Raw genomic sequence first — 24575 nt, forward strand, 5'->3', positions numbered from 1 at the left:
CTAATCATGAGGTGACAGCCAAGCAACTCCGCAGCTGACAACGAGCCACACCAGGGGCCAAGAAGCTGGGCGCAATCAAGAAGCAATTCCTCTGTCCCCGGTCCCTCCCCAGAAAACTGTGTTGGAGAGCCAATGTCGAAGAAAAACCACATCCAGATAGTTCGAAGATGTGCAATATCGAGGCGAAGGAACACAGGATGTTACGAATCAATGCTTAGCTAACTAGCACCAAAGAGGTCTTCTCTCCCAAGAAGAATGCGCTGTGCCAGCCACACCCCGTATCATGTGCCAGGAAGAAGCCATGTTGGACCACTAGCAATCACACTCAAGACTTCTGGATGCTTGTCACCTTCCGAGATAATGCAAGGTGCCAAGTGAGGGTCACGACCCAGCCCAGAACCGTCACACCTCTGTGCCTCATAGGCTGGACGACATCTTGGCTCTGCCTGACCGACATGAACCGCATGGAGCCGGGCAACTCAGAGTGAACTATCTTGCTGAAACGTTGCTGCACAGCTATAAAACGCAACTGCAGCCCCACACTCTCGTTAGAATATGCACCTATGTTGGTGCTTGTGCTCTCTTCCGCCGCCAGCAGCTTGCTGTTTAATCAAGTCCACCTGCGGGGAATAATAATACCACCTTGTGGTCAAACACAACAAGTACCAGGACAACAATGGCCGACATCGAAAGCACCGCCGACGGTGGCGCCCAGATCCGCGCGGCAGCAACTAAAGACATCGTGGAGAAGCAGGAGGCTCTCGTCCACGTCCCGAGCGCCGAGAAGCCAGACGCCAGCGACTTCCCCACCGCCGAGGAGCTCAACTCGCTGCGCCGCGTCGCGGACAAGATCCCCTGGAGCGTCCTGACCATCGCCTTCGTGGAACTGTGTGAGCGCTTCTCGTACTACGGCACAACGGCCGTGTTCACCAACTTCATCCAGTGGCCCCTGCCGGAGGGCTCTGCCACCGGAGCAAACTATGGCACCGGCCAGGCTGGAGCAATGGGCTTTGGGCAGCGAGCGTCGACGGGCCTGACTACGTTCAATGCCTTTTGGCAGTACACAATGCCTCTCTTCGGCGCGTATGTCGCAGACTCTTACCTCGGACGCTACCGCACAATCTTCTGGGCACTGCTCGTTGGAATCATCGGCCACGTGATCCTGATTGTCTCTGCTCTGCCCCCAGTCATCAAGAATCCTCCGGGTGCGATGGCTGCTTTCATCCTGGGCATCATCACTATGGGCGTGGGGACGGGGGGTTTCAAGCCCAACGTCAACCCTCTCATCGTTGAGCAGCTGCCAGCCCATTCCATGAGAGTTGTCACGCTCAAGTCGGGTGAGCGCGTCATCATCGACCCGGCCGTCACAGCCTCACGGGTTTATCACTAGTAAGCAACACCAGACTCAATATCCCTGTATTGTTATATACTTCTTGTGCGCTTTCGAGGGAGTCTGCAGAAGTATTACGTATCAGGGATCATAGAGGACAGACAAACCAGTCTTTGCACATCTAAATCTGAGAAGCGCATGACTAATCAGTGATTCTGCAGCTTTTACATGTTCATCAACATTGGTGCCTTGATAGGCCAGATCGGTATGGTATACTGTGAATACTATGTCGGCTTCTACATGTCCTTCTTGTTGCCAACGATCATGCTGTGCTTTTGCCCATTAGTCATGCTCTGGGGTCGGAGGCGGTATCGACGAGTTCCCCCGGAGGGATCTGTGCTCGGGAAAGCCTTCAAGGTGTTTGTGTACGCGAACAAGGGCCGCTGGTCGCTGAACCCGAGGAAGACCTACCGCAACCTACACGACGGCACGTTCTGGTCTAAGGTCAAGCCCTCCAACATCGCGCCTGCCGACCGACCGAAGTGGATGACATTTGACGATGCCTGGGTTGACGAGGTACGGCGTGGCTTCAACGCGTGCGCCGTGTTCCTTTGGTACCCCCTATTCTGGATCTGTTACAACCAGATCAACAACAACCTCATCTCGCAAGCCGCGACAATGAGGCTCGGCGGCGTCCCCAACGACGTCCTGACGAACCTCAACCCCTTCTCGCTCATCATCATGATCCCGCTCCTCGACCTCTTCGGGTACCCCCTCCTGCGGAGGCTCAAGATCAAGGTGTCGCCCATCAAGAAGATCACCGTGGGCTACTTTGCAGGCGCGTGCGCCATGATCTGGGCCGCCGTCATCCAGGCGTACATCTACCGCCGGAGCGACTGCGGCAACTACGCCGGGCAGAACCTCCCCGGGACCGAGGACCGCTGCCCCAACGTCGACATCACCGTCTGGGCGCAGTCCGGGTCGTACATCCTGATCGCGTTCTCCGAGATCATGGCCTCCATCACGAGCCTGGAGTACGCCCACTCCAAGGCCCCGGCAAACATGCGCAGTATGGTGCAGTCGGTGGCGCTGTTCATGAACGCCGTGTCTTCGGCCATTGGATTCGCCCTGGTCTCTCTTGCTGAGGTTCGTATCATGGCCTTACCCCATGTGACGACAGAACAGACGCCGATACTGACTGCTCGTCGCAGGATCCCCTCCTGGTTTGGAATTACACGACCGTTGCTATACTGGCTGCTATCGGCGGCTCACTCTTCTACATCCAGTTCCGCAAGCTCGACCAGGAGGAAGACCAGCTCAATATGCTACCGAGAGGCAAGCTTAATGCTGAAGATGCAGGCGATCAGGTGGCTTTGCGGTCAGAGACTGGCGGGGATAAGGAGACATCTTGAGATACATGTTTGGAACTCTAAAAACTCGTAATTGTATTTGCCTTCATTGAGTTGCGAGGAGGCACATGTACTCTCTTGAACATGTGACTGCTTTCGTCAGGCATTGGTTAATTCAACCCAACTGTTTCTACCTTGACCCAAATCAAAATCGGACAGATGTCATGTTAATCACAGAACCTATGTGTACTTGGCCCAGGCCCAGGCCCAGCCCCGTTCCGTGGATGATATGAATCCGGGCGGGGATGGCAAAAGTGGTGAGTTGTTGTAACAAGCAATCGTGTCGACATGATGCGTGAATGTTCACGACCTTGCTCGTCTCACATACCAGATGGACCCGCAATCGATAAGTATCCAGGTGCGCCCAACTTGACATAAAGACTATCATAGGTTCGAATACTGGGGAATCCTACGAAATAAATGTTGGGGGCCAAAATATGATATCCTCACCGTTTCCTATTCGGGTACCGCCAACCTCACGCAGTATAGACTCTGCTTCACTTTTAATTATAGCTACTGTGCTGGTTTTTAAACAACACATTGTGCCTGGCGACTAGTCGTGGAGCACTTTCGGACTCTCGGACATCTTTTGCTCGGCATGAGAGCGTGCCGCCGCCCACTAGGCCCCACCCGTGAACGCCGGAATGTGGAGGGTGAGGTAGGAGCTGGACCGTCATGAACACCGGAGTGCGGTCAATGCTGTTTTAAAACATTCAGAGACCTCTCGAAGAGGAAGATCATCGGCGCTCTCACCAATACCTATGCATCAATCCTCTACACAATCACTACCATGCCGTCTCTAATCTCGCCGTACGTCCTGGGCGCCGTCGCCTTGGTGCTCTGGCTCTTCCGGCTGGTGCTCACAGCTGTGAAGTCTCCTGTCCGCTCCATCCCGGGGCCGCGGTACTCCAGGTTCACGCAGGCTGTCCTCAAGTACCACACCATACGCGGCCGGAGGATGTACTATGTGGACGACCTGCACAGCAAGTATGGTCCCATAGTCCGAATCGCACCGGATGAAACGGCCGTGTCCAGCCTCCAGGCCACTCAGATGATACACAAGGTGGGATCAGGGTTCAACAAATCATCTTTCTACGATGCGATCACCGCACAGCGCCGTGACGTTGAGCCCGGTATCTTCTCAATGAGGGGCGGGAAGCCACACGCTGCTCGGAGGAAGCTGTTTGCCAGGCCTTTCAGCCAGAACTCGTTGCAGGCGAACTGGGAGTCTGTTATCCAGAGCAAGGTACGGCTGGCCGTGAATAAGATCCGAGAAGAGGCCGGTGCCGAGGGTGAGGCGGATATCTTGAAATGGTGGACGTTGATGGCGACAGATGTTATCGCACACCTGTCTTTTGGCGAGAGCTTCCGTATGCTGGAATTGGGCAGGGTGAGTCCCAGATGCAAACGAGATCTTTCGATTACGAAGCCCTTAAGAATAATTTAGTTGCTAGCAAACGCCATTCATCGACGCGGTGCAGGCAGCTCTGATGCTGGGGGTAATCACCAGCGAGGCCCCCTTCCTGCGCTGGATCGGACCGTATATCCCGTTGAAGAGCGTCAAGAAGCTCTTCAGCGGAGAAGACCTCATCTTTGAGCACGGCTCCGTAGCCGTTCAGAACATGCGCACAGATAGTGCAAACTCGCAGAATCTCTTTGGGCAGATGCTTGCCCAGGCTGACAGCCAAGAGAAAACCGACCTCACGGACGCTACAGTAAGTGCCTCGCAAGATCTCCGAAAACGGCAAAATGTGACATCTCTTATACACACTATATAACTTCTTTTCCGCATTTGTGAGCAGTGTAACTGACAGAATGCTAGGTCCGGCAAGAAGCCACCAATTTCATCGTCGCTGGCTCCGATACCACAGCCGTGACTTTGACATACCTTGTCTGGGCAGTCCTCAAAAGACCACAGCTCCGAGCCGCCCTCGAGGAGGAAGTGGCCGCACTCAGCCCGGAGCTGCTCCCAGAGGAGCTCCAACAGGCCTCGCTTATGAACAGCATCATCGACGAGGCCCTTCGTCTCTACGGCGCCGCCCCAGGCCCGCTGCCTCGTACAGTCCCAGAGGGAGGCGCTACCTTGGGGGACCACTTCCTACCCGCTGGTACGACGGTCACGACGCATGCATACACCCTGCACCGAGACCCTGATATTTTCCCTAACCCACTTGAGTAAGTCCTTGGACGTCTTACTGTCTCTCTCTCTCTCTCTCTCTCTCTGTCTCTCTGTCTCTCTCTCTCTCTCTCTCTCTCTCTCTCTCTCTCTCTCTCTCTCTCTCTCTCTCTCTCTCTCTCTCTCTCTCTCTCTCTCTCTCTCTCTCTCTCTCTCTCTCTCTCTCTCTCTCTCTCTCTCTGTCTCTCTGTGTGCCGTGAACTAGAGGCGCTTACGCCATGTCTTTCAACATAGATTCGATGGCTGGAGGTTCGTCAAGCAGCCTATGAGCCCGGTCCAGAAGGCCGCGTTCATGCCCTTTGGAGGAGGCACTCGTATATGCATCGGTTTACACCTGGCCTACATGGAGCTTCGGCTGGCAACCGCTTTGTTCTTCAGGGAGTGCAAGGGGGCGAGACTGAGCGTAAAGACCACGGAGGACGTAATGGCGATGGCCGAGACCTTCCTCATTGCGCCCAAAGGCCACTTCTGTAATGTTGTGCTGAGTTGATCGTCCTGTCTGATAGGCCAGTCAGTGGGACCGGTGTGGCCGTTCACTCTCGAATATTGCATTGTACAACACGTACAGCCCTAGTACTATTACTTTGCATCATGGTGTCTTCCGAAGATTGCGGGCAGCTTCGAGCTTCCAGGCCATCACTCGAAATAAATCGGTACAGACCTTCTTCCAAACTGAACCTATTGTCGTCACGTCACAGCATCGGTGGAGCTGACCCGAGGACTTGATGCTCACTTGAGAATAGTGAGACCATGATGGTACTCTGCTGGAAGTTGCACATCCTGCCTGTCTTGCAAGTCACGATAAATGAATCCACGTTTCGCAACGTCTTCTGGGAGCTTAAATATGCTACATTTACTAACACTTACATCCGTAAATACCTTCCGGGGTGGACGTCAAGGAGCTGCCTCAAGATTAAGCTCCCGTTTTGCCTCCTGGTCGACATCAAGAGCTTCACATTGCACATCCTCCGCTCCATAGCGAGCATCTACCCACGCCAAAGCCAATAGTGCTGGATGCTACAGAATCCCGCACGCCGAAATGGCAGCAAAGGGACGTGCTGGCCCACTCCGTGCACCCAGGGGAGAAGAAGATCCCGAAGGAGATGCTGCCTACCTATAGAAGTAGCTTGCATGTGCGCTAGGCTGGTTACACTGGCATGGCTAATGCGAGAGAGCCGGGAATGGTTCGCGGGAGGATGCACATCCTCCAGGTGGAACACAAATAGTAGTATGCAGAGGAACTATGCCTAGTGTCTGGCTCGGTGAGCCATAGGTGAGACTGCAACACCGCAGCTTGACTAGTTGCCTAGGTCAACCCGAAAGAGTCTGCATGTTTACACGGGTGTGCTCGGCATTGAATACGTTTGTTTACTTTCTGAGCTTTCTGGCCTGTGAGGGTCCTCGAACAAAGGCACTCTTCTCCGTTGGTACTTCCAGAGGTTGCCAGGCATTCTTCCCCGAGTGCACGGTTTGGCTCGAGTCTCGACGCTTCCAGCCTCAACCTGTATGCATTGCGCCGAGTCAGCGAAAGGATGGATGGCTCCTTTTCCAGCAGATGAATCATAAATGTGATGTTGTTGCGTCACCCGGACCGAGAGTCACATTGAGAATCTGCACCTAAATTGATGAGCGAGAGAGCGTCCCATCGAATAGGCATATTTGACAGTCTTGGCGTCAACACAAGCTTTCGGTAGCTTGAGTCTGACGATCACCTGAGCCTCAGGTGTAACGACTTTACCAAGTGGCTCTTTGATACTATGTGATACGCGTCCGGCCCGAGTTTGTGTTAAAAGACACAAAATTGAATTTTGATGGGGCCAAGTTGCCCAAGAGCCGGCTCATAGTCCGCGAGAATCCGCAATTGACGAGTGTCGTACGACGTATGTGTGAACTTGATAAACAAGAGAAGGGCGTTATTCCCCGAGCACAAGGTTCACCGGCCGGCGGCAGACAAGGTTTTGAGGCGCCCGATTGACTTTGACTTTGCCGCGTTGATTGGGTCCACGTTGGTCAAAACGCGGAGAAGTGAAAAGTCGACTTGGGACGATACCTTACCCAGAGATCACCATTGGTGCGCAGTGTAAATTGAAGAAACCCGGCATCCGCTCGGCGAGAAGAATGGAAGTGATGCACGCGGAGCGTGATGGCCTGATGCTACACCACGCCAATCCGCCAGCGCTCTTGTCGGGTGTGACAGACGGTGCAAGGTGAAGGATAAGCAAGCAGCCGATTTTCGGTCTTGAGAAAACAACACGAACCATCCTTGAGTCTCCCGAGGTAAATAGGTGACCAGTCATTTACACGTGAGGAAACCCAGCGCAACGTCTGGTTTCCGCCGGCTTGGATGTTGCTCAACAGGAAACGCGGCACTCGACGGCAAAAACATGCGCGACCAATACCGAGAGTTGGCTAGATGGACTCCAACGCCGGATTTTCGAAGCAGACTAGATTGTGACACAGCCATGCGTGAACCGAATGGCATGTCGGCATGCCCTCTCACGCTGATCGTGTGTATGAGCTGGGTCGCCACATAATGCTGGAGCCAGGCAATGCCTTTCTGACTCCGACGCCGTTGCTCTGGCCAAACACGAAAACAAGAATCCGGGTCACAGTTGCAGTCGATGGCCGGCGGTCGGCACGAGAAGCTTAAGATCACCCGGGATGGCCTTGCTGTAGGGCCCAAGATCGACGACACCGGATGGACCCTGAAAGAGGCAACTCCTTGCCAAGATAGCCACTCTTAACGACGCCCCCTATTATCAGGGGCCCAAGAAACAGATGCTTCCGCCCACACCAGGCAACGGTGAGCACTGCTGAGACGAGCTTGCTGAATTCTTGTCGGCACAGCTGTAGCTCTCCATACTTGTGGCTGCGACCAAGTTGGGTCGGCTGACAAGCACGGAATGTCGGGCAGGAGTCTCGCACATTCGGGTTGTTTCTTATCACATCGCGAATGGCAGGCGCCGTTTCAGGTGGCAGCTACGAGGGGCCTTGAAGGCTACGCGAGGCTTCTCGGAGCTACTATGCGGCATCGGAAGCGTTCTAAGGCCGGTTGCCTTGACAGTAATTCAGTTCTATCGAGTCGGAGGTTTGGGACGAGACACAAACGGATGCCCAGGCGGCAGTTCTAGGCGTTTGGCGTGGTGAAACGTGAAACACCAAGCGTTCGTGCGCTTGGAAGCTCTTATCGGACGAGATTGCTGTCAGATCTGAGGCGCAAATGCGGCCAGAACCTGTTCTGGCGCGTGTGAGGTTGAAGCAGGAGCGAGGTAACGGATCAAACCTTGGAAGCTTCAAGTCGCACAATGGGTGCGTCTCCAACGGCCATTTGGAAGACGGGGTTCTCGAGACTGCGATGGCCCGTCAGTCCGTCAGCCCGTAAGCCCCGTGCCGTCGGACAGCTGCTGCTGGTTTAGCGTCAGTCCTGTCTTCCGCCGAAGTTCGCGGAATAGGAAAGAGGAAGCACAGAAGTGGTACCGAAAGGTGATCTGAGTCGCAGGTGCAACGCTGGGTCGGAGAGGTTGGAAAAGGCGATGCATATGATTTGGTGGACAGGATCCCGAGGCAGATTGCAGTGAGAGATTCTTGCCCGGCTAAGTTGACGTGCTGAGCCGCCAGGGCGCATCTGGCAGCCGCGATTGGACGGCGACTGGACGCATGGCTCTCCACCTGAGGCAGTGGACTGGCTGCCTCTCGGGCCCCTGAATGCGAAATTCATTGGTGCTGCAGGGGGTAGAGATATCAACCTTGACGATAGCGCTGGGCTCTTTATGCGTGGGAAACTTCGTCCGCCTTATTAGCAGACTACCAGACTGCAAAGAGTCATAGATTGTTGGTACATGCACATGCATATGCAGCAGGACGGGTGCCGGCACACACCAAGCCAACTAGCAACAAATAAACGTGCACAAACACGACCGCACGCCCACGCACGGCGATGGGGAATATATTGCCTTGGGTGCTGATGGTTGGATGATGGAACTCTGATTTTTCTGAGCTCGACAAGTGGCCGTGTCCATGCGCAAGAGGTGAAGGACCGACCGTGAATGAGGATGTGTCCCCGTGTGCGCAGGTGTGTGGGTTCCAGCGAACGCTCCAGGCCACGATCGTCGTCGAGGCGAGTCAAAAATAGGGTCGATGTCTCCATCTCGCCTGGCAGACAGGGCAGACAGAGGAGACGGCGTGGATGGTTCCTGACGTGCTGGATCGGAGAATTAGTCGAGGCATGTGGGCCTCGCCGGTGCTACCAAGTATATTCCGCCCGTCTCAGCAACCCATGGGCGGCGGCAGTGCAGCGTGCAAACCTGTATATCTACTACTGCAGGGTGCCCCGATCCATGTGTACATCGCAGCTTCCCTTGGTAGATGGTTATGCGCTTGAACTTGGGAGATTGCACTCCTGAGGCTCAGTCAGCCCAACATCGGGAGTGGCTTCCCGCTTGTTGCTCCTGCCTTTCGGGATGCGAGGAAGGAGCCGTTTCACTTGTCCGGATAGGGGAAGAGCAAAAGTTGGCGCACAACGCACCCACCGCCCAGGTCCCCAAGACTGGGCTAGCGCAGGTACCAGCTGCGCAGCTGCGGAAGCTGTCCAGTGCCCGCCCACCTGGAGTTCTCACCTCTTATTACCCACACCTGCCCAGGCCTTGTGTGGGTGGGTCCCAGAGTTACCATCCAACCTGCCAACCTGCCAACCCGGCTTGAGAATGCGGTGGCGACTGGCAAAGGGTGGGGGCCAGCTACAGTACTGTAATCCATTCACCTGCCACCCAACTCGAAAGCAGCAGGTGTTCAGATACTGGGCAGGAGGCAAGGACCCGGGAGATTTTCCAAGGGCAGGTCGAGCTGCAGGAGCAACGAGGTTGGGGCGCCGGGCCTTGCTTCCTGGCTCCGTCAATCAAGATCGATCTGCCAAAACCGTGCACATATCGCAATAAGAGTTCCATTCCACCCAGAGATCCTCTCTTGCCCATCACAAGCCCCAGCCGGACGGCATGCAGCTGCGTGCAGGGTGAGCTTGGATCGCCCCGTCCCAACTTGATTAGATGCCAGCCTGCCTGCGCTGCACCTCACGCTGCAAATGCTGCAAGCGGCACGCCGAGAGCACCTTTTGCGTGCCGAGCGTCAGGAGCCGAGAATGCTGGGCACAGGGATCTGCTCTCGACGTCTTCCCTACCCGGTAGACTACCAACAACAAGTACCAATCCATGTATGCCCGGTTCGTCCCTTTCTTGCGCGTTTCCCCTACAGTCTTGTGCGCGCCACCAACAAGCAAGCAAGCACCCAAGCCTGCGGGACTCCCGCCTGCATGGTCCCCGGCTCCTTGTTCTCTCTCCTTTTTCGCTCGGAGCTGAAGAATTATCATGATGGATAGGAGGACGGGGGAGAGAGATGGGCGGGTTGGGCAGGGCGGCGGCAGCAGCACCTGCCTCATGAGGGCATCGACAAAGAGCCCAGGAAACCAACAGACAAACTGCGCGGTTGGACTTTGTCCATACCACCGCCGTGCTCGCCCGCCCCGCTTTCATGTCTGCTCCATAATAACAGTAGCTGCTCTATTCCGAGTTCTCGACTCAACCCGCCCCTGTCTCGGCGCCCACGCACAGCCTCGGGATTGGATCGTTCAACAGCGTGTCGTTTCATCTCCATCGGCCTTGACACCCACTCTCAATTTCCCAATCAAGAGCCGCCACAACCTCCCCTGTCACCACCCGCTACGTATCTACACTGCGATGTCGCCACGGTAGACTAAGTATTTTATTTTTCCCTCCCCGGAACCACTCTTTTTCAGATCGGAGATGTCCCACTACCACTGCCCACACGCGCCGGGATCAGGGATGACCTCTATTCCCACCTTCGCGTGGCATGTGCCGGCATGGGCCAGCTGCAGGGTGGGTCCCCATTCCCGTGTCGACGCTTGCCCACCAACCTCCCCCCCGGGCGCTTCCCCTATCTACCCTTCCCTGTATCCAGAATAAAAACCCATGTTGACCCAGTTGCGGTCCCTTCTACTGCTCCCAGCCTGTTATTATTGATACCTTCGTTTTCCCTGCTTCGCCTGCTGAGCAACGGCACCTTTCTTCACAAGCTTACCTCTCCACATTCTTTTCTATTTCACCCCGTTGCCCTGGTCATATCAGATCGCCAAACTCTTTGCCACTCTTTCCTTCTCTCAGAGCCACGGGGTCATATATATATACATACACACATATATATACACAAACCCTTCGAGCTTCCTGTTGGCCCACGCGTAGCAAGTCTACTACACTGGCCTTCACCGATATACGAAACATCTCTTCTGTATCTTACTGGCTCATCTCGGCCTGCCATCATCGCCAAGCTCTGTAGACCCACAGTCCGGAACAAGAGCCAAAGAGACACTCGTCCAACATGCGTGTCCAAGCAGCAACCTTCGCGGCCGCAGTGCTTCCCGCACTTGTGGCCGCTGTCGAAGCCCCCACATTAAACGGTCTGAACCTCATCTGGTCCGATTCCTTTGCTGGGAAGGCCGGTGACGCTGTGGACACTTCCAAGTGGGATATTGCTCAAGGTGGGTTGATCTTTTCCTGTCTTTTACTCACAGGCTAGGACAGCCTGTTTCTCCCTTTCATTGAGGTACTGGTTACTGACAAGACATTTAGCTATCGACACCAACCAGGAGCTCCAAAGTTACACCGACGCAAGCTCTAACTTGCAAATTTCCGGCGGCGGCACAGTTCAATTCGTCCCTGTGAAGTCTTCATCAGGACACTGGACCTCGGGGCGCATTGAGTCCAAGGCAACATGGACGCCACAGCCCGGGAAGATTATGCAAGTCGAGGCGTCTGCACGACTCGGCGACGCACAAGCAGCGCAAGCTCAGGGGATGTGGCCAGCGATATGGATGATGGGAGACAGCATCCACCACGGAACGCAGTGGCCAGCCTGCGGTGAGATCGACATCTTCGAGACGGTGAACAAGGCCGGCGCAGCCTATGGCACCTTGCACTGCACTGCTTCAGCATGCCGCCCCAATGGAGCCGAAGGCCTCCAGGGAAGCACAGCTATCGATAATGACTGGCACTCGTATGCTGTCAAGATTGACAGGACAAGCAACGACTGGAACACCGAGTCGATCTCATTCATGAAGGACGGCGTGTCTTATTTCACCGTCACCGGCGCAGCCATCGGCGACGAGGCTGTCTGGGGTACGCTGGCTCACTCACCGCTGTACCTTATCATGAATGTTGCAGTGGGCGGTACATGGCCAGGTGACCCCAACGCAGACAGCCTGGCTGGGTATGGCAACATGCTCGAGGTCGAGTACGCTGCCGTCTACTCCAGCTAGGAACTCGCCGACTCTTCACCTGGCGAAAATAGCGGCGCTCTCACTCCCGTTCCTACCGAGGCAGCACCCAGCCCTTCCGATTCCAGTCTTCCAATCTCACCACTTTCAACTTCTTCGTCTACTTCTTTACCGCCATCTCCCGCTGGCACAACAAGTTTGAGCCTGTCAGCCTCACCAATGAGCACCAACGTCGCTACTCCGTCGAGTGAGGGGTCAACGCCTGCAACGGCGACTCCCACGGTTACTGTGCTCCCGCTGCCCAATGGCAATAGCGGGAACTTCACTATGGATCCTCCCACTGGGAACAACAACTCGAATCCGACTTACATTCCTGGCGTGAACGGTCTCGGCTCAGTTTCAGCTAGCCTAAGAGCCGTACGGCCAGATTTCGGCTTCGGTCCCATTTTGAGATGGATGAGAGGGGGGAACGCGGCCTTTGCGCTGCTTCCTTCCTCGTCAAACCACAAAAGTCTGGGTCTCCAAGACAGACACAAGTTCGACACACAGTCTTTACCACTTGATCGGGCGCATGGTGACACAATTTCGCTTTGGGAAACATTAGACAAAACATGGAGAGCGGCTTGGGACAATGGTCTTGGATCCGGGCGCGCACAGACGGCGTCTATGTCATTCTTCTCTGACACATTTTTTGGGCTGTTCTCTACGGTTCTTCGGCTGGCACTGCCCGCGTTGCCGTACCTTCTCGTGCGACAAATATTATGAGCGACGACCAACTGAATTTGGATATACCTCTCTTGCTACTACCCAGATAGATACTACTTCTACTGTACATACATTTAGTGACTATTCAGCAACTAGATACCATTCACATCGTTGCCTTCTACTTGGAACATTCTCTCCTGATCTGACGTGATTTCGCATGGAATACATACCATCTGAGACAGCTTCGGGGTCTGATCGAGACGATCAGTGATATTTCCGAAGTGAGACGGTGGCTGAACCTGCCTCCTACATGCCGCAATGGACTAGAGCCTCTATGAACCTCCAGATGTCTGGGCATTAGCTAGAGAATCTCAAAGACTCATAAGATTTACTGGTGATCATTGTAATTCTCGATGGTCTATAAAATTGAGGCAATTTCCACAAGTCTATGCTGCCTTCCCCATCGTTGGCTATTTCGCAGGACCATTGCTGTAGCGGCTTACGCATGTCTCTGCTTGCTGGACTTTCACCTCGAGAAGGAAATCCGCGACCTCGGTGAGCTCCGCGTTGGTTTTCTATTGGTCTCGTTTTTTATCTGTACACATATGCTTCTTAAGCAATTGTCTATAGTAAATGACCGAGTAGCTGGTAGCTTGAAAGGGAAAGGAATAATCGGACGTGACAAGGATTCTGTGAATTACGAGCCTGCTTACAAAAGCGCTCACAGCCCTGCGGGCCTTTTTGTGCTTTGGACCTCGCGGCCCTCCGAGAGCTTCCATGCAAAGGAAACGCCGACTCAACTTCAATTGACGTATCGAGGGCAGCCGCTACTGTCTCTGAATCCCTTTCATGACATATTGAATCTAATGAGTTCATTTTATTATTTTCAGGATCCGTAGCGTTGGGAAATCTACTTCATTTTATGATTCAAATATCCTTTTCCATCTACAATCTAACAAGTCAAGTGATTTAAACTATGTTATCTTTGCTGCCTGGCTGTATGATAGCCGGCCTGAACCTTCTCTCGATTACGTATCTCTATCAGGATAGTGACACATCATCACAAGACCTAAGTAAAGTCTTTGGGAACTTGTTATACGTCTTGTAGTTGTTGACATGAAAGTGGCCAATATCATTGTAACGATCTACCGGAGTAGCGGTCTCGCTCATATTTCAGGCAGTGGATACAGAGGCGGCCCTCTAGACACAAGATGGTTCGATCATGTACGCAGAGGTGACTATGTCTACATCAAATTCTGCTACATATTCTCCCCCAAAATCGGAATGCTCTCGTTCATATTAGGAGTTTGATGGGTCTAAAAAAAAGATTTTCAGCAAAGGTTAGATTTTCGACGGAGTGCTTGTCGGAACTCAGAAGCATCCACGAGGGAGGCAAACCGCGTGTCTACATGTCTTCACCCATTTTCAAGGCTCTGAAGACACTTTTGTGTCCTTCTTGTTCCAAAGCTCGTGAGAGAAGCATCCCCGATGCCTGTCCCATCTACAAGTAGGCTACATTAGCTTACGGTGGAATTAAAAAGCCCGAAACCCACTAGAATCTATTCAGATGGCTCATGGGGGCCATGCAACACCTCCAGGTGGTGTGCCTCAGTCGAAGATGCAGGACGATAAACTTTGGTTATAGGAAGAAGGAACTCAATAGTCGCGATTTGCACCTCAGCTCTCATGCCTTGTTATGTGGTCAGCTTCCTGACAAAACTCCAATCAGAGATCAAGAAGAGGATCACATACACCTGCAATAACATTCACTATATAGCAATACATTTGCATACTACCTAACATGTGCTTGGATGAGGGTATTCAGCCCGGGGACGGTAGTGTCCATTTGAGGTTATAAAATGTTGCTTGCAACCATATGTGTAGTCATGCCCACCTTAAGGCTTACGGCCTCAATATGTCTACTTTGTATAATTGGCTTGGCGTCTCGTGGGATCTGTAAGCATTGCAGCTTAGTTACTCCTTTGGAACACGAGGTTTTGCAACCTCAACTGTGGGGGCTGTCTGCCGTAGTAGCCTTGTCAACTAGAACATCGGAAACAGTGATTCATTACTGGGAGACAAAATATATAAAGCCCTCATTCTCGTACGACCAAAACCAACATGAAGAGGCTTCAGCATCATCACCGACTTCCACAGGTCTTCCCCACTGCTTCAAATTGAATACACTCACCAGTTCACCATGGTTTCTCTAAGACTTCTGTTTCTAGGAGCTGTTGCTCCGGGCATGATTGCTGCTCTTCCTAGCAACTTTGCCGAGAATGTTGCCCGAGCAGACTACCCGGAGTTTGTGCCACTTCCAGGGTTTCCTTCATTGGCCGAGCTCAATCTCACAACTGAGATGTTGCATGCTCCGCCGAAGCTCCTCCCCGGTATGACAGCTCTTCGCATTACCGAGTAGCTACGACAACAAAACCTTGGCTGACAAATTCACGTTCAGTCCCTGAGGGGTACAAAGGACCGGCGTCCATCTCCGGCGACTTTGCTATTGAATACGTCGATCAGTGCGGCCCCGGCGGCGGCGGTTCTGGCACCCTGCTAACCGCAAACGTGGACGATGTGATTGTGTGCTTCAACTTCCTCGTTGCGCTTGGCAATTATCTCATCACCGTCAGTACTAGTGATCAGATTAGTGGGGTACCAGGCTTTCGCCAAGTTGCGACCTACAACAGTGCTATCGTTATAGCACATTTACTCAATGTACAGTCTACGGCATCCACTGCCTATGATGTCGCCCTCGGAGTACAATGGGTCTTCACCAACTGCAACAACGGTGGCCAAGTTGCTGGTGAGTCTCACATAGGCATCCTCAACCATATGTTTGTTGCTGCTCACACGAGAAAATCGTCACAGGATCGGCTGCTGCACGCGGCAATGGTGATCTTGTGGTCCAGTCAAGTGGCTACTACCACTGATTGCGTGTATCATAAGTTACTCACTCGTTGGTGGAGCATGGCGCTGATGGGGGTCAATGGTTGATAGCAAAAGCCTTGGGAGATGACGGGGCCAATTCCGAAAATGCAACGATAGGAGGCTCATCCGGCCCCACGCCTTTCTTCTTGGCGACTCTCCTACAACGAATAGTAGTCAATGTAGACAATTTGATATTCGCAACTCGAATCGTGGCATTTCTTTTCACCGTGTTCGTTAATGCAAAATTGTTGACTTACTTTATTTCTCAGACCAATACAGTAAATCCAGGCATGGTCTTGCTCTTATGACTTCAGGTCGGGCAAGGACTTGGACTTCGAAATTGAACCCCGAAGGTGACCCAGGAGATACGCATGTGACGGCGTTCTGGTTCTGCGGTGTCAAACTCAATCACCCATGCCATCATATGCCTTTGTCATGGCAGGCCGGCCTGACCCATTACCTCGCCCAGCTGGACAAGCGTCTTCTCGTAGACCCTCGCCACGTCCATGTAAAGCTCATCGTCAGGGTCTTCCCAATTCGGGTCGACGAACCCACTGCTCTCCGCTGCGCTGTAGTTGCCCTCCGTGTCCGTCTCGGCTTCTGTGATCTCCTTCTCCGTGTCGTCTTCGGTCTCGCTCTCATCACTGCCGCCGTTCTCGTCGGGTTGCTTGCTCATGACGTCCACTATGACCACGCGCGTCTGCTCCACGATGCTCTTGCAACGCACCATGTCGGTTTTACTTATCACCCCTCGGATGCCGTTCTCAAAGCCAGGGAGCGTCTCTTTGGAATCGACGTCTTGGCCGGCTAAGAGGCTGGCAAAGCAATAGTCGAGCTTGTTCAGGATCGTGAACAGGGGCTCAGGTTGCGGCGGGAATTTGATGACCCATTCTGTGAACTCGTGCGCGATGTTCAGGAGGTAGGGGATTTGGAGCGCGGCTGCGAACAGGAGCAAAGTTAGCCATACACACGGAGCACTTCGGGCAAGCAGACAACCTCACGCGTGCCCGATAGCCATATTATGTCCAACAGCGCCTCAACGTCCTTGCAAAGCTCCCCGACGGTCTTGTAACCCACGATGTCGTCGCCCGGTTTGGCGACCACAGATTTCTTGACAAAGCGTCTTTGTATGTGCATCAGCTGGTTGTCGACATACGCGCGAATGGTCTGCTCCTTGGCCGACCCTGAGCGCAAGGGGTGGGACCTGGGGTGTGGCAGGCCGGATGCAGGGCGCGTCGAGGATCCGCTGGGCGCGGGCGAGGGGAGAGGTTGCTGTTTGAGGAAGCCTCCCGGGCCAGGGGAGTTGGACGTGTCAGCCATTCTCGATTCTGATTGATAGGTTGCTATGTCGTATCTCGGGTCTCCATTGCATTTTCCGGGTTTCGGCGTTGTAAAGTTGTTCGTCGTGATCGCAATTGGGCGCAGCCCCCAAGAGCTGGGCCTGGTTGACGGATGACGTTGGTGGAGCTGGCCCACCCAAGCTCCTCGAGCCGCAGGCGGGCGGGAGACTTTCCGCGGCTCGTTAGCGCCAAAAATCCCACCACGTACTGACGTCGGCTCCCCGTCGACTTTTCGCAGCCAAATCTTTCTCCTCTCGCTCACACTGTCGCAAAACCCACAGCATCAAGACAAGCAACAGCCAAGATGCCGCCCAAGAAGGTCTACGTCCAGCCCGCGAGCTCCCGCCGCCAGCCGAAGGGCTTTTTCGCGTCCACCTACGACTCCCTGACGTCGCCCGAGAACTCCTCCATGGTCAAGGCCATCGCTTCGTTCGGCGTGAGTTTGACGTCCTCCTGCAATGCTTCCACCTGCTTGTGTCTCGGTCGGAATGCTAACTTGCTCTTTAGGTCGGCGTCACTTTCCTGGCAAGCTCGTGGGGCGAGTTCCTGCTTCCTCCGTAAGATACAATCCTCCCAAAGGCTGTCACGCCCGACGCCCGCCGAGCAACAAAAGAAGGATATGGTCATTAGATGCTGACTTTCTGCCTAATCCGCAGACAATAAATCAACTGCCCGACGAGTTTGGACCTTGCGCGACCTGATGCAGGGAGGGAATGGATACCTGGATATGACCGAAACCCAGGATGTACAACAAGAGGGACCGTTACGACTGTACATTACACTACGACACGATGCCGCCACGAGCAGGTAGATGGCTGGGAAAAGGAAGACGTCAGCCAGATTAAGTCTTGACCGATGAGAGCCTTTGGCGGTGGCCCCTGGATGAGAATTACCTCTACGAATCTCCAATACCGTGAAACAACACACTTTCTCGCCTCTCCCTGCTGCGTGATGTAGTACGTACCGGCTCGACGACAGAGGTCCTGTCCCTCCTTAACGAAGGCAGGCTCTGGAAAGGAATCGGTGTCTGCCGGTCTTTTACGCTCACTCAGCTCTCCACGTTGGACACCGAAGATGTTGCTAGGGATGCATTGAGTACACCAGATTCGTCGGCTGAGGGATGAGAGGACTGAAGGTGGCCGAATCTTGATCAAATTTTGCCCGAATACGCCTCTGCGGCCGGCAACAGGGGCTTGTCTACTGCGGAATGTCCGACAAATTGAGTAAGGGCAGCCTCGGATCAGGTCAATGTATGAGCGGTATTTTGGACTAGCCTTCATCACCAGAATTACATTACTCCACTCCAAATCTTCAAGCCCTTTTCCTGGAACGCCAGACCTCGCCTGCCCTCCACAAATTACCACCTACTACAATTACGAGATACTGTCCGGAATGACATGGCTCATCAAGTCATGATTGTCCGTGTAGTCGATCACCACATCCACGACGCAGACACCCTCGTAAGCCAGTGCCTCCTTCATGACCGCCTCGATTTCGGCGGAGCTCGTTGCTCTCAGCCCCTTCGCACCGAACGCCTCAGCGTACTTGACAAAGTCCACGCCGCCTAGATCAACGCCCTGTGACAATGTTAGTGACTTGTTCGGAAGACCTGGTAGTAAAAAGGGACTAGAGATCGTGGCAGAATATTGACTTACCGCACTACGGCCGTATTTCTCGACCTCTTGGAACTCGACCATGTTGTACTTCCCGTCATTCCAGATGAAATGGGTGATATTGCATCCCTGCTGCACGGCCGTGGCCAGCTCCTGACTACTGTACATGAACCCGCCGTCGCCCGAGACGCTGACGACCTTCTGCGACGGGCCGTGGACGAGCGACGCGCCGATGGCCCACGGCAGGGCGACCCCCAGTGTCTGCTGAGCGTTGGAGACCAGGAACGTCTTGGGGTTGTACGAGTAGAAGAATCGGCTGAGCCAGATATAATGCGAACCGACGTCAGAGATGACCGTCGTCTGCGGAGAGATCATGCGCTGGAGCAGCCGGGTGAAGTGGAGCGGGTGCACGGGGCCGGAGCTGTCGAGACTCCCCAGGGCTTTGTCACTGTTCTCCCACTCGTGGAAGGTCTCGTATATGGATTTGCCTGTTTCCGTCTCCTGTGGGCGGGCTACCTTGTTGAGGCTGTCTGTTAGTGCGATGAGGTTATCCGGCATTGACCCAATGAGTTCCAGCTTAGGGCTGTAGGAGAGGCTCATAGCCGCCTGGTTAGTGTCCATGTGGATGATAGGAAGTCTGCCTGAGCTGTTCCACCCGTCGGCGTCGTACTCGGCCTGGTCGTAGCCAACAGTAATAACCAGATCAGAGTGCGCCATCATCTTATCTCCTGGCTGGTTGCGGAACAGGCCGATGCGGCCATAGAAGAGGTGGACCAGCTCCTGAGATATAGCTCCTGCAGCCTGGAAGGTCTCGACGACCGGGATCGGGTGCTTGCGCAGGAACCCATGGACGGCTGCTATCACCTTGGGGTCCGCCGCACGCATCCCCAGGAACAGGACAGGGAACTTGGCCGCCTCGATGAGCTTGACGGCTTCGGCGAGGGACTTCTGGGACGACGGCCCATAGTCCGGCGGGTCGTATGCGTGTGGAGGTGCAGCCGGGATCAAAGACTTATGACCGGCCGTCATAACGTCAATCGGCAGGCTCACGACCGTTGCCCCCTGCGGGCTCGCCGAGGCAACCCGGAATGCATCGAGCATGATCTCTGACACCTGGTCCTCGACGACCGCGGCGGTGACCTTCTTGGTGACTGGCCTGAGCAGGGCGACGGCCTGTAGGCTCTGGTGCGTGCGCTTAGCAGCCTGAACCCGCTTGACGCTGCCCACGATGGCGACGACGGGTGCTCCTTCGTCGTTGGCCGTCACCAGGCCTGTGACAAGGTTGCTCGTTCCGGGGCCTGAGGTGGCGATGCATACTCCTGGCTTCCCTGTGATCTTGCCGATGGCGCCGGCGATGAATGCTGCATTCTGCTCGTGGCGGCAGACGATGAGCTTGATCTCGGGCTGGTCGACCAGGGCGTTGAACACGGAGTCCTGAAATTGGTTAGACAAGTGTTCCCAAGGACACGACAATCAAGAGGCTATTTGGTAGAGAATGAACCTCGAAAGATTCAAGCCACTCACAATCTTTGCTCCAGGAACGCCAAAGACGTACTTGACGCCGGCGTTGATAAGAGACTGGACCACAATGTCCACTGTTTCCGTACCTGAAGCCATTGCGATCAAGAGACTAGAGGAGCTCACAACTCAACTGCCTTGGAGTGAATCACGACTCTCAAATAGTCCGTCCTGTACAGTCCTAGAATTGAACTGCTGGGGCTGATTCCAACGGCAACGAGCAAGGCGTTATTAGTTGGGCTGGAAGCTTCGGGGCCGTCGTCATGATGTTGGTATCCAGGACCTGACTAAAGTTCCCGCATTAGGCCCGCCCTATCCGCCAACCGACGTCACCCTGATTCCCTCCCGAGTCCATCCGCGGACGTCGTACAACTGCAGTGCCCACTTGCCCCTCAGCTGCTCTGCCAGCACCCAGACAGCCAAGTTGTGCCCTTTTCCCACGCACATTTCAGCAGAGAGTGCCCAGGTGTTGTCCCACGAGAGACGAGGTCGAGAGAGGCTAGGGTTGCACCTTCCTCCCGGAGCTACCGTAGGGCTGCAGGAGTTAGCTGCGAGGGCGCACTGACCAGGCTCTATTTCGACGACGCCCGCCAGGTGATCGACTCAACGTCACCACTCCCTGAAAAGCAGCCACCACAAGCCAGCCAGTCAAGATGGCACCCAACGAGCTCTTCCAGTACTCGGTGGTGAACGCCCTGATGGATGGTGTGGCCAACAAAGGCCTGTTGATCTCGACCCTCCTCCAGCAAGGCGACCACGGCATCGGGACGTTCCGCCACATGGTCGGCGAGCTGATAATCGTCGACGGTGTCGCCTACCAGATGAAGTCGGACGGTTCTGTCACATCGGTGGACACAAGCCTGGACTCCTCAGTCGTCGCTCCCTTCGCCATGGCCACTCACTTCGAGACGACCCACAAAACCACAGCCGTCCTAGCGGACAAGGCTGACCTCTTCGGCCTCCTGTCCTTCTTGCTACCTGAGGCCCACAACCTCTACCTTGCCGTCCGCATCACGGGCGTCTTCAAGAGCGTCACCGTGCGCACCGTGGGCGGCCAGTCCAAGCCCCACGAGGGCCTCGCCGAGGTGGGCAAGCACCAGACCTCTCACGCGTTCGAGGAGCCCATGGAGGGCGTCATCATAGGGTTCCGCTCGCCAGACTATATGCAAGGCGTCAGCGTTGCCGGCGATCACTTGCATTTCCTCAGCAAGGACAGGACGAGAGGAGGGCACCTACTGGGGCTGGCTTCGGAGGGCGAGGTCGATGTTGAGGTGGCTCCGATTTCCAAGTTCCACCTGGAGCTGCCTGTGCACGACGAGGACTTCAACGAGGCCGGGCTGAAGGGCGACGGGGCAGGGATTGCTGCCGTGGAAGGCTGAGGGCAGGGCTTCGTGCGAGCGGGTGGGACTATTTCACGGCGGCTACGCATCTACTCTGGCCAAGAGGCCTGTCTACTGTCAGGAGCGAGGCTACTTTGGTCACATAAACCGATAGTTACGCCCGTTCGAACGGCAAAGAAGAAAGCATATCACACTTGTTCACGGTTCACGTCACGTCGCACTTCTGGTCTTCTTCCACCCCGGAAACGGTCGACTTGATTACTTGGGGGCTTCCCACCCCCCCCCCCCCCCACGGACACACACGCAAACTAGAAAAACAGAAAAAAGAAAACCCTCAGGTCAGTCGGTCGGTCGGTCGGTCGCCCGATCATTGGCCGGGCCGCCGGTCGTTCTTGTAGACCAACTTCTTGGCCTTGGTCTCGCAGGCCGCGTGGGTCCTGCTCAGAGCCTAGTATAGCCGCGTTAGTAGGTGTTTGTGCGTCTAAGAATCGCAGATCAATGTATAGATAACACATACCCGACTGATCTGGCCGAAGCTCTCGCCGGCTTTGCGGCGAGCCTTCAGCTCGTCCACCTCGGCCTCGGTCCAGGGCTGAAAGCAAAGACTATGTCAGCTCATGTCCGCTATTGTAAGAGACAACCTCGATTATAGACTCACGCGACGGGCAGGTTGGGCCGGCTGGGTGGCGGCGGCAGGAGCGGCGGCGGCAGGGGCAGGAGCGGGAGCGGCGGCGGCGGCGATAGCAGCAGCAGGAGGAGGAGGAGGAGGGAGGAGACGAGGGTCGATGGCCTCGTTGGGCACGGCTGTGGCGGGGCCGGCCCGGGCGACCGCAAGGTCGTCGTCGTTGTTGTTGTTGTTGCTGTTGTTGCTGCTGCTGCTGCTGGCGGCGATGGTGGTAGCGGTGGCGGCGGCCGCAGCAGGAGTTGCCCGCATGTCGCGGGTGGCATAGAATCTATACAGTCCAGGTTAGTCAGTTTATTTCGTCTGTTACCTTCTCGCGCTGAGATACTCTCCGCAGGGAATGGATGTCCTCGAGGAAACTTGAAGGATTTACTTACGCCCGCTGGTCATAACCCGGGGGCGGCGGGTAGAGGCATTGCCCCTCCTATAAGGCGAAATTCCCATTAGTTGTCTTGTTTCTTCTTCATAGGTATATGGAGGTGATTGACTTACGTGCTCGAGCTCCTCTTGGGAGAGTTGGTTGGCCATCTTGACTGTTGATGGTCCTTGGTCAAAGGAAGAAGGTCAGGCGAAGTTCGACTTTTTCGACTCCTGGGTTTTAAGCTGAGTCCCCCTTCGGGGTTGCGTCTCGGGGTTGCGTTCAGGCCAAGTGCTGGCAGCGACATAGGTACCTACCCTCGTGGGTGGTAATTACTAGCTCACATCCCCGTCGGTGGGGCCACGACTTGATGGACTGGTTTGTGACGAGCTGGGCGGCTCTCTCTTGTGGAGGACGACGGAGTCACGAAGGAGAGAGGCATTTGGATCCTCTGGGAGGGCAGTGCGGACTAGCAATACGATCTATTCCTCAACTCACTACAGCAACAGCTCGAGGAGACTTCACATTCACTCCTCTATAAGTTGACTTTCTCTCCTCTGCGTCTGTATCAACTCAGGCAGCTACTTCGGGAGGACCAACGCGGACCACAATGCTCTGAAATGTTGCATGACATGAGGGTGCCATGTCCACAGAGTTGTTCTGATGGTAGGGCCGCACTCATGCGCACGTGCAGAGGTAAGACTGCTCTTCAAATACTGGAGAGAAATTCGCCACGAGTTTGGGAACACCAGACGACACTCAGGCGGACGTCCGGTGTGGCATTCTAGACCTGGCAGTTCAGCCGAATCAACTCATGGAGCCATCATAGCACACACAAATGGAAGTGCTTTGAGAATTAGCCCTATATTCTGGTCGATGCCTTCAGTGGGCTAGTAGCCTGCCCATGAGCTGACAGCCTACCCATGTATGCATTTAGACATGCTAGACATTTACTCCCTGCCAAGAATTGAAGCTCAAGTTGGCTTCCACAACCTCATCGAGGATGTTGGCGAATATTCATCATCTGCACAGCTTCCATGCATAGCATGACATGCATGCTGGGCAAGCTGCCGGCGAATATCTGATTGCCGAGGTGGCTTAGACATTTGGCTGTGGGCTATCAGGCTTCATCCTGTTTCGGACCTCAACCTGTTGGGCCCTGGACTCCTGCACCTGATCGTCGACAAGGAGGGCGTTCTGAGCGCTTCTTGAAAGTTTGGTCAGGGAGCTAGCGAAGGGAGCCATTACTCAGACACCAACTCATAGCTTGCGAATAAATCAGTGAACTTGCATTCATACTTGACCACGGCATGTGCGTTCACTCTAACCTATACTGCATTGTCAAGGCTTGGGGTTCTTTGTCTGCATGAAGAAGATCACCGGTATGAATCCCAGGCACCGCCAGATCCCAATTATATCTATTCTGATATTTAGATCAGACGATAAGGTGAGGTTTAGACCTGCTTGGGGTTGAGACGAAAAGGAGATTCAATCTACCACTGTTCGTCCCATATTCTGCTTTGTAATTCTGCAAATCCTATGCGGGCCTAGGCTGTCGTCTGGAAAACGCTCCACTGTGCATATGAGCAGAGATCAGGTAAGCTGCAAGGGAGCAGATTTAAGAGGCGGTATGAGCTATGCTCACGAAACGCGCGCAAATGGGCTAGAGCAATTAGCTACGCCGCGCAGTATCTGTGGGTGGCACAGCTACTATGGACGTGAAATTCTTCGATTATGTTACATTGATTAGTGTGCATCTTGTGGTGATAATCTTCTCTATAGTTGAAAGTGCAGTAAGGGACTAGAGTAGAAGTGCCACAGGCGCAGGAAAAGGAGAGCCGTATGAGTAAGGGAGAGGAATGGGCTTCCGAACCTCGATCCCCGCAGAATT

At 54.5% G+C, this 24575-nt stretch overlaps 9 protein-coding genes across 9 annotated transcripts; 6 read left to right on the plus strand and 3 right to left on the minus strand.

Annotated features, from left to right (window-relative positions):
- Positions 1-676: 676 nt before the first annotated feature.
- INS49_012591 (uncharacterized protein) lies at positions 677-2742 on the plus strand (the record flags this gene model as incomplete). The annotated part of the gene is made up of 3 exons (XM_043173294.1): positions 677-1389; positions 1552-2476; positions 2542-2742. 3 exons carry the CDS (start codon positions 677-679, stop codon positions 2740-2742), a joined length of 1839 nt encoding a protein of 612 aa, XP_043022591.1.
- A 787-nt stretch (positions 2743-3529) lies between these two features.
- INS49_012592 (uncharacterized protein) lies at positions 3530-5405 on the plus strand (the record flags this gene model as incomplete). Its single annotated transcript, XM_043173295.1, has 4 exons — positions 3530-4129; positions 4221-4454; positions 4562-4914; positions 5150-5405. 4 exons carry the CDS (start codon positions 3530-3532, stop codon positions 5403-5405), a joined length of 1443 nt encoding a protein of 480 aa, XP_043022592.1.
- Positions 5406-11302: 5897 nt separating this feature from the next.
- On the plus strand, positions 11303-12239 carry INS49_012593 (uncharacterized protein; the record flags this gene model as incomplete). The annotated part of the gene is made up of 2 exons (XM_043173296.1): positions 11303-11462; positions 11554-12239. 2 exons carry the CDS (start codon positions 11303-11305, stop codon positions 12237-12239), a joined length of 846 nt encoding a protein of 281 aa, XP_043022593.1.
- Positions 12240-15102: 2863 nt separating this feature from the next.
- Positions 15103-15835, plus strand: INS49_012594 (uncharacterized protein; the record flags this gene model as incomplete). The annotated part of the gene is made up of 3 exons (XM_043173297.1): positions 15103-15292; positions 15361-15708; positions 15774-15835. 3 exons carry the CDS (start codon positions 15103-15105, stop codon positions 15833-15835), a joined length of 600 nt encoding a protein of 199 aa, XP_043022594.1.
- A 431-nt stretch (positions 15836-16266) lies between these two features.
- Positions 16267-17153, minus strand: INS49_012595 (uncharacterized protein; the record flags this gene model as incomplete). The annotated part of the gene is made up of 2 exons (XM_043173298.1): positions 16267-16772; positions 16835-17153. The coding sequence occupies 2 exons, from the start codon at positions 17151-17153 to the stop codon at positions 16267-16269; spliced, it is 825 nt and encodes a 274-aa protein (XP_043022595.1).
- Positions 17154-17477: 324 nt separating this feature from the next.
- INS49_012596 (uncharacterized protein) lies at positions 17478-17836 on the plus strand (the record flags this gene model as incomplete). Its single annotated transcript, XM_043173299.1, has 3 exons — positions 17478-17609; positions 17681-17730; positions 17830-17836. 3 exons carry the CDS (start codon positions 17478-17480, stop codon positions 17834-17836), a joined length of 189 nt encoding a protein of 62 aa, XP_043022596.1.
- A 710-nt stretch (positions 17837-18546) lies between these two features.
- INS49_012597 (uncharacterized protein) lies at positions 18547-20403 on the minus strand (the record flags this gene model as incomplete). The annotated part of the gene is made up of 3 exons (XM_043173300.1): positions 18547-18750; positions 18829-20220; positions 20311-20403. The coding sequence occupies 3 exons, from the start codon at positions 20401-20403 to the stop codon at positions 18547-18549; spliced, it is 1689 nt and encodes a 562-aa protein (XP_043022597.1).
- Positions 20404-20957: 554 nt separating this feature from the next.
- Positions 20958-21683, plus strand: INS49_012598 (uncharacterized protein; the record flags this gene model as incomplete). Its single annotated transcript, XM_043173301.1, has 1 exon — positions 20958-21683. The coding sequence occupies one exon, from the start codon at positions 20958-20960 to the stop codon at positions 21681-21683; it is 726 nt and encodes a 241-aa protein (XP_043022598.1).
- Positions 21684-22011: 328 nt separating this feature from the next.
- Positions 22012-22854, minus strand: INS49_012599 (uncharacterized protein; the record flags this gene model as incomplete). The annotated part of the gene is made up of 5 exons (XM_043173302.1): positions 22012-22092; positions 22162-22236; positions 22303-22597; positions 22704-22750; positions 22819-22854. The coding sequence occupies 5 exons, from the start codon at positions 22852-22854 to the stop codon at positions 22012-22014; spliced, it is 534 nt and encodes a 177-aa protein (XP_043022599.1).
- Between the last annotated feature and the right edge of the window lie 1721 nt (positions 22855-24575).

Source organism: Diaporthe citri, assembly GCF_014595645.1.
Source record: "Diaporthe citri strain NFHF-8-4 chromosome Unknown scaffold_6, whole genome shotgun sequence".
Taxonomy (NCBI): Eukaryota; Fungi; Ascomycota; class Sordariomycetes; order Diaporthales; family Diaporthaceae; genus Diaporthe; species Diaporthe citri.